Source organism: Mobula birostris, chromosome 6 (genome assembly GCF_030028105.1).
Source record: "Mobula birostris isolate sMobBir1 chromosome 6, sMobBir1.hap1, whole genome shotgun sequence".
NCBI lineage: Eukaryota > Metazoa > Chordata > Chondrichthyes > Myliobatiformes > Myliobatidae > Mobula > Mobula birostris.
In genome coordinates this window covers 68,531,334-68,540,333 of record NC_092375.1, presented here as the reverse complement: position 1 = coordinate 68,540,333, position 9,000 = coordinate 68,531,334, and the positions used below count along the sequence as shown (strand labels likewise).

The 9,000-nt window shown below is 42.5% G+C and overlaps 1 protein-coding gene across 1 annotated transcript in view; it reads right to left on the bottom strand.

The window, feature by feature from the left end:
- Positions 1-367: 367 nt before the first annotated feature.
- scaf4a (SR-related CTD-associated factor 4a) overlaps positions 368-9,000 on the bottom strand; it is a 72,966-nt gene continuing 64,333 nt past the window's right edge. Inside the window, exons 18-19 of the mRNA XM_072260572.1 lie at positions 3,572-3,670; positions 368-1,978 (exon numbers count right to left, since the gene is read on the bottom strand). Of these exons, the coding sequence (XP_072116673.1) occupies positions 1,122-1,978; positions 3,572-3,670 (956 nt within the window). The 3' untranslated portion in view covers positions 368-1,121. The remainder of the gene's footprint in view (positions 1,979-3,571; positions 3,671-9,000) is intronic.

Below are 9,000 nucleotides of genomic sequence, written 5' to 3'. Positions count from 1 at the left end.
AGGCAGAATAATTCACTCTTATGGAATCTACATGAAAAAATAAATAAAAACATTCTTCTTTCAAAGTTGTGTTTCTTGACACCGTTTTGAACTGTGGAAAACTGCCATAAGGACTGTTCTCTATGAATGCAGTGCTCTGCCATAAATACAGGGGCCGCCCATCCAATTATGATTTTTTTGGAGATTCAAATCATATTTATGAGAAGTGAATGAATAATTTATGCTAAATTATGATTAAATCAATACTCAGCTATATATTAAATCTACACATTCATAACCTAGCTGCAATGTTGATGTCTATTTTCAAAATGGTAAACATTTTTTTTTGCAATTACATTAACATTCAAAAGAGAAAACAGGAAAACTGTTTACTTTTAAGAAACAGTCTGTATTTAAGGGCAATGAACAAATAAACTCCAAGAAACGTTCTAAAACAAAGTACTGTTCAGGCTATTTGTTTCCTTATCTTGAGTGGGCAAATTTATAATTTTTTTTCTATACATCACCAGTGAAATACATTAATATTTTATAATACACTTCGCAAAGCAATCTGTCTTGGGCTGCAGTTGGTTGTTCAAAAGCAATTTCTGATTTTTTTTAAGAACACATACTAATGAGAGTCTAATTTAGACTTGCTTCCAATATAGAAAACATCAAACTTTAGGGTGTTTCACAATCTTATTCTTCCATCCCATGACATTCTTTTCTTCACAAATCTGAGGAAGAATATCACACGCTCTAAAGTTTGTTAAGAAAATAGAGTTTATTAAAAACAAATCCTAAGCTCAATTTTTGGAGGAGGTTTCACTGTTATTTGTTTTAAATTAAAAAGAATAGAAAGCACTTCTACCTTACGTCAAAATTTTAAAAACATAGCAAAAATTTGATCTGTTTTCTGGTCATCAGGTGTTCAGACTGCAGAGTAAATTGTGTGGTCATTCTGAATACTGGGGAAAGCAAATAATTTGCTTGAAACCTTAAAACTAGACAGGACTGTGGGACAGCAGAAGCAAATATTTATACATCATTCTTTATACAACTCTAAAGCTTCATGGCACAATCCTGCAGTGAATACATCAATCATCACCACATCATGTGCTTTATTACAATAAGTTTCTCTATCACTGGGCCTCAGCTATTGCGCCTGAATCTTTCATATCAGGTTGATCAGTAGATGAGGTAGGCGCTAATTCCACCATCCCTGAAGCTTTCAATTCCACATTTGATGAATTACATTCTCCTTGAGCAGAATTAGGAACTGGGATCACATCCAATTGTTTCATTATTTCTCCTTGTGTGTCTCCATTAGAATTGTGATGCTTTTCACTGCCCTCATCCATTTCTTCAGGTTTTTCCTTTCCACGTTGATCCACATCTCTTTCCCTGCGTGATTCCCTATCTCGTGAGTCACGATCCCTATGTCCACTTGACCGTCTATTTCTTTCCTCTGAGTCTCTATATCTTTCTCGTTCAGCGCTTCTTCGCCCCCACTCCCTTCTCTCGCGTGCACCACAATGCCGATCATCTCTTTCCTCATGTCGATTTCCATAGCGATCACGGTTCTCATTTTCATTTCGATTTCCACCAAAAGGACGATTTCTAAACTCAGATCTGCCAAAGCGTTGTTCTTGCTCTCGATCCCTTCCTGGAGGAAACCCATGTCTGTCATTCCTAAACTGTCGCCCATCTCTATCTTCGGACACTCCAGGACGAGGAAAAACATTCTGGGGTGGAAAGGGTCCCCGCATGGCATGAGGTGGAGGTACTCCAAATCCTCCTGGTCCTGGAGGTGGTGGACCTCTGTGTAGTAAGTGTGGCAGCAGGGGACGTGGTGGAGCAACAGGAAACCTCTGTAAATGAGGAGGGGGAACTCCAGGTGGTCTTTGTAAGGGTATTAAACCAGGCCGTGCACCCAAAAGACCAGGACTTGGTGGCTGCACATTCATCATGGGAGCGTGAGTTGTTCCACTCTGATTTCCTGAAACACAAATACATTAAAGTACATTAGGTAAAATCATTCACAGACTCCTTATCGTCATGGAATTTGTAATAGAAATCAAAACTCTCAAATTAACTACCAAGAGAAAATCTGCAGATGCTGGAAACCTGAGCAACACAAAGCACTGGAGCACTTTAGCAGACCAGGCAGCATCTATGGAAAAAAGTACAGTTGATGTTTCAGCCCAAAATGTCAACTGTACTTTTTTTCCATAGATGCTGCCTGGCCCGCCGAGTTCCTCCAGCACTTTGTGTGTGTTGCTCTCAAATTAACTTATGGTATAGTAATGTACCTACTTTCAAAGTTAATCTAAAATTATTCTCTTTAATATTTCAGGAGACATTTACCTTATAAAGATTACCATATTCTACATATTTAAAAATGACCATTCAACGATTATTCTGCCACTAATTTCCCTTGTGCAAGATACAAATTTAAACTTGTTTCCCTGCTCCAATGATACAGTGAGTAATGATTTTAGTGTTGGACACTGAATTAACATAAACATTAAGTATGCTTACATATAGTTGCATTAAACAGGAATATTTGCATTAATAAATACTTCCAAATATTCCTTTATTCTTTGAGTGCAATTCCATCACAACACTATTCAATATACCTCGCAAATAACCACTTTCTTGCAAAAAGCTCCAGTTTGCACTACACACAAAATGCTGGAGGAACTCAGTTCTACCCAAGGGTTTCAGCCCGAAATGGCGATTGTACTTTTTTCCATAGACGCTGCCTGGCCTACTGAGTTCCTCCAGCATTTTGTGTGTGTTGCTCGAATTTCCAGGATCTGCAGATTTTCTCTCGTTTGTTTCCAGCTTGCACTAGCTGGGAAACCAACAGAATTCTGCAGCTGACAATGAATGAAGGCTACCATGTTCAAGAAAGATGATTAGTGCTTATCCATTCAATCTACCCATATGAATTTGTTATATGAAAGCGTGTTAAATTGTTGTGCCACCAGTTAGTATCTTTATCACTTTTCAGCTACTGTTCTACTGCTAGCTGTAAGGAAAAAAAGTCAACTTTTCTTGCCACTTCTAAAGATTTAAGGGGTTATGAAATTTATCGTACAAAGCATTTACTTTCAAAAGCGATTTGCAGTTAAAAAAGTAAAATGTTCAATAATTAAATGGAATATTTTAATCAAAGCAAATAAAATACTGCCTGAGTACATATCTAGTCAGTTGTGTTCTGTAAGTGTGCAACCAAGGTAATGAGGAAGTAATATTGGATTTCAAGGAATAAGCATAAACAGATACAACTTTTATACCTTTACTGCGAACATCAATGGACTTGGAAACAAAGACCATAGTTGAGATACTTTTTGGTTAATGAAACCTTGCCTAATGACAACCTACTCATTTAAGGTTACTTGTGGATGAAGAGTCAATGATTAATAACATGCTAACAATAATAAAAGGCCTTTAAAAGTTAACAAGAGTCTGAAAAGTGCCATTTTGTTTGAAAAATAAAGAACTTCTGAATAGCAACAAACTTTAAAAATTGGACTCATGGTTCAGGGAAATTCACTAAAGAATAAAGTAATGAAAAATGTCTAACCAGGAAGCTGGGATGACTCGCACGTTGGAATGTTCGTTCCTGTATTTCCAATGGGCATTGCAGCACTCAGTGGAGGCATAGGTCCAGGCGGGAGGTAACCTGAAAAATCAGAAATATCGAAAGAAATTAAAATTAAAATAGATCTTTCAATAGACAGTAGAGTCAAAACATGTTCTCACATTTCTTGTCTTTACGTATTTCACATATCATATTTCAAGATTAATTTGACTATACTTCCACAAGAATTTATGACAAGTTCTTTTACGCTGATGTCGTTTACCGAAGATTTAACCCGACCCCCCTCCCCTCACCTCCCTTTCATCTAGCAGAACTATTTCAACAATTTCCCTTTCAGCACCTCCCACTTTCTTCAAAGCAAAGGTGAAGCCCCAGCGATGCCCCCCTTTTCATCAGCAACACAGAACACTCCATGTTCCAAGCCAACACCAGTAATGCTCCCCACCTCTTTATCCATTACATAAATGATTGCACTGGTGCTGCTTCCTGCACTCATCAATTTCATCTCTCTCCTCTCTTTCTCAATCTCTGTCTCCATCTTCAGAGACAGATAATCTACTGACTTTTTCTACAAACACACTGACTCTTAGTTATTTTGACTGTACCTTTTCCCACCCTGTCACTCACAAAAATGTTATTCCCTTCTCCAAGTCCCACCACACCTGCAGCATCTCAAGATGAAGCTTTTCATTCCAGAACATTTGGAATGTCCTCTTTTGGCTCAAGACAGAGTTTCTTTTCTGCTGTTCATTCCCATGTCCTCCATTTCCAGCAATCTGCCCTCGCCCAATGCAACAGGGAGAGGAAGGTCCCCTTACCCACCTGAGTGAAAGAACATTGTTCACAGCAACTTCTGCCTAATGGGATTCTACCACCAAGTACATCTTTCTCTCCCCCACCATCAGCTAATTTCTGCAGGGACAGTTCTCTAGGCGATTCTCTTGTCCACTCGTCTCCCCACAGATATATTTCTAGATCTATCCCTGTGACTGGGACAAGTTTATTGTATCTGATGCTCTTAGTGCAGCCCTTTTTACAATGGTGAGACCCAACTCAGACTGAAGAACCGCTTTGCTGCGCACCTTACCTCAGTCTGTTGCAACAGCCAGGATCTCCCAGGAGCCACCTATTTCAAAAAGACTTCTCACTCGTATTCTGATATATGTGCTCATGCCAGACTATGAGTGGGATGATGAGACCAAACTCCAGTGGGAGGAACACCTCATATTTCCATCTGATAGCATCAATTTCTCTACCTTCCAGTAACCACTCCACTCTTTTTCAACCCCACTTTTTCCCCTCCCCCACATTGCCCATTTTGGTGGCCCTCTCACCCTTTCTCTTCTCCCCCACCTTCATGACCTCCCTCTTGTTCCCCTTCTTCACTTTATTTCATGGTGACTGTCCTCTTCTACCAGATTCCCCCTTCTTCAGCCCTTTACTCTTACCAGCTACAGTATCATTTCCCAGCTTCTCACACATCCTCCACCCCTACCTTGCCTTTCACTTGGTTTCACCTAGCACCTGCCAGCTTGTAATCCTTGCCACCAACTCCTCCTTATTCTGGCTTCTGCCACTTTACATTTTAGTCCTGATGAAGGGTCTTGGCTGAAACTTTGGCTATTTTCCTGCAGCATTCTGTGTTTGCTGAACAATGTTGTACAAGAATGGAAGTAGGGATAATATAATTATAGTCCAGTGAGTTTCATGTCAGTGGTAGGGAAGCTACTGGAGAGGATATGAAGGATACAATTAATGTGCATTTGGAAAAACAGCTTGCTTAGGGAAAGTTAGCATGGAATTGTGCAGGACAGGTCATGCCTTACAACTTGATCTAGTGCTTTGAGGAGGTGATGAAGGTGCTTAAAGAGGGAAGGAAGTGGACATTATCTACAAAGACTTTAGTAAGGCATATGATGTTTCCTCATGGTAGGTTAATTCAGAAGATAAAGATACATGGGATCCAGGTGAATTTCAAGTTTGCATTCAAACTGGCTTGTCCACAGAAGACAGAGGAAGGCTGAATTTATAGGTGGAGGTCCATGACCCGTGGTGTTCAAGGATCAATGCTGGGACTTTTGTTGTTTCTGATATTTATCAATGATTTGGATGAAAATGTAGATGGGTGCAGAGGACACCAAGCCTGTAGCAGTTGTGAGATATAGATCAGTTATAGATTTGGGCAGAGAAGTGGAGATGGAGCTTAATTCAGGCAATTTGAGATGTTGCACATAGGAATGTCAATGAAAGGAGGAAGTATACAGTTAATGATTGACTCCTTAATAGCAGCGAGGTTTGGGTGCACAGTTCACTAGAAGTAGCTATGCAAGTAGAAAAGATAGTAAAGGTGGCATATGGCATGTTTGCCTTCTTGGTAGAGGTGTTGAGTATTACAGTATGCAAGTCATGCTACAACCTTATAAAACTTTAGTCAGACCACACTTGCGTATTGGAGCAACACATGCACAAATGCTGCAGGAACTCCGCAGGCGAGGCAGCATCTATGGTGAAGAGGACAGCTGACATTTTGGCCAAGACCCTACATCAGGAAAAGAAGGGGAAAACAGGAATCAGAGTAAGGAGGTGGGGGGAGGGGAGCAAGAAACTCAAGGTGATAGATGAAACCAGGAGGGATGAAGTGAAGAGAGCTGGGAAAGAGATACAATGCTGGAGAAGGGGGAGTCTCAAAGGAGAGGACAGAAGACCAAGGAAGAAAAAGGGACAAGAGAACCAGAGGGAGGTGATGGGCGGGTAAGGAGATAAGGTGAGAAAGGGAAATGGGAATGGGGAATGGTGAAGGGGGTGGGGGGGGGGGGGTCATTACCAGAAGTTTAAGAAATCAACATTCATGCCATCAGGTTAGAGGCACCCAGAGGAAATATAAAGTGTTGCTCCTCAAACTGAGTGGGGCCTCATTGCAACAGTAGAGAAGGCCATGAACTGATATATTGGAATGGGAATGGGAAGTGGAATTAAAATGGGTGGCCACAGGGACATATCATATTGTCTAGGTGCTTATTGAAGGTCTCCCAATCTACGCCGGAACTCACCAATATACAAGAGGCAACACCAGGAGCTCTGGATACAGTAGATGACCCCAAAAGACTCAAAGGTGAAGAGTTGCCTCACCTGGACTGTTGGGGCCCTGAATGGTAGTAGGAGCAGGTGTACACTTGTTCCACTTGCAAGGATATGTGCCAGGAGGGAGATCAGTGGGAAGGGACGAATGGACAAGGGAGTCACTTAGAGAGCAACCCCTGCGGAAAGCAGGAAGTGGGGGTGGGGGGGGGGGGCGGGGAACGTGTTTGGTGGTGGGATCCCGTTGGGAGATGGAAGTGGAGAATTATGTGCCGGATGCAGAGGCTGGTGGGATGGTAGGTGAGGACAAGAGGAACCACATCTCTGGTGGGATGGTGGGAGGACAGGGTGAGGGCAGATGTGCACGAAATGGAAGAGATGCAGTCGAGAGCAGTGTTAATAGTGTAGGAAGGAAATCCCCTTTCTTTGAAGGAGCAGTACATCTCCTTAGCTCTGGAATGAAAAGCCTCATCCTGAAAGCAGATGCAGCAGAGACAGAGAAGGAGATGGTTTTTTTTTTACACAAGTAACAGGGTGGGAAGAAGTATAATCCAGGTAGCTGCAGACATCAGTAGATTGGCTATCTCCAGAGATGGAGACAACGAGAAAGGGGAGGGAAGTGTCAGAAATGGACCAGGTAAATTTGAGGGCAGTGTGGAAGTTGGAGGCAAAGTTGATGAAGTTGACGAGATCTGCAAGGGTGCAGGAAGCAGCACTGATGCCGTAATTGATATTGCGTAGCAGATGTTGGGGAGTGATACCAGTGCAGGCTTGGAACATTGTCTGTTACACATAGCCGACAAAAAGGTAGGCATAGCTGGGACCTATATGAGTGCCAATGGCTATACCTTTTGTTTGTAAGTGGGAGGAGCCAAAGGAGAAATTATTGAGAGTGAGGACCAATACCACCAGACGGAAGAGAGTGGTGACGGAAGGGGAACTGGTTGGGTCTGGTGTCCAGAAAGGAGAGCTTTGAGGTCTTCCTGGTGGGACATAGAGGTGGTGTATAGGGACTAGACATTCTTCAAGAAAATAAGATGATCAGGGCCAGGGAACTTTAAATCATTAACAAGATCAAGAGTGTGTGAAGTGTCACATATGTAGGTAGGAAGGGACTGAACGAGGGGATAAAACTGAGTTGAGATATACAGATAAAGTTCAGTGAGGCAGGAATGAACAGAAACAATGGGTCTATCTGGACAGGCAGGTTTGTGGATCTTGGGTAGGAGCTAGAAATGGGAGCTGTGGGGTAAGGGAACTATGAGGTTGGTGGCAGTGGATGGAAGATTCCCAGAGTTAATAAGGTCAGTGATGGTGTGGGAGACAATGGCCCAGTGTTCCTTAGTGGGGGCTGTCTGACAGTTGTTGCCAGGCCTCATGAAGGTAGAGGTCAGTCCATCAGACTATTGCAGCACCCCCCCCCTTATCTGTGGGTTTGATGGTGAGGTTAGGATTAGTGTGGAGAGTGGAGAGCAGCGTGCTCAGAAGGAGTGAGGTTGGAAGTGGAGAGAGGAGTGGCAAAGTTGAGACAGTTGATGTCCCATCGACAGTTAGTGATGAAAAGATTCAGAGCAGGCAGAAGACCACAGCGGGGTGTCCAGGAAGAGGAGGAAGGTTGAAGATGGGAGAAGGGGTCATCAGCGTGGGGTGGAGAGTCCTTGCCAAAGAAATTGGCATGAAGGTGGAGGTGGTGGAAGAGGAGCTCAACCATAGTGGGTGCAGAACTTACTGAGGGTGCAGATGCAGGGGGGCAGAATGTTCTGCCTCAGAGAGGGAGGTTGGAGGGGATGGTAAAGACTCAGTATGGATGAGAACTGGGATCAGGGTGGGGGTGGGGGGTAGGGGATTGATAGTGTCAAAGGAGCAATGAAAAGATCCAGAGCAGTTCTGGTTGCCTATTATAGGAAGGATGTGGAGACTGAGGGGAAGATGCAGAATCAGTTTACCAGAATGCTGCCTGGATTAAACGGTATGAGCTATAAAGTTGGACAAACTTAGCTTGTTCTCCCTTAAGAGTCAAAAGCTGAGGGGAATTGTTTTAATTAATGAGAGGCATAGGCAGGGTAAACAAAATTTTTTCCTGGGGTAGAAATGACACACCAAGAGGACGTGCTTTTAACGTTAGAGGGGGAATGTTTAAATGCAACACGAGAGCCTTTTTATTTTAAACACAGCAGTCGGTAAATGTCTGGAACAGGTTATAGGGTTATAGTGGAATAGAAACATATGGGTGATACAGAGGAAGATATTTAGTATAAATTGGCATCAAGATCGACACATCACAGGCTGAATGGCTTATTCAATGCGATACAATTCTATGTTCTATCCACAAT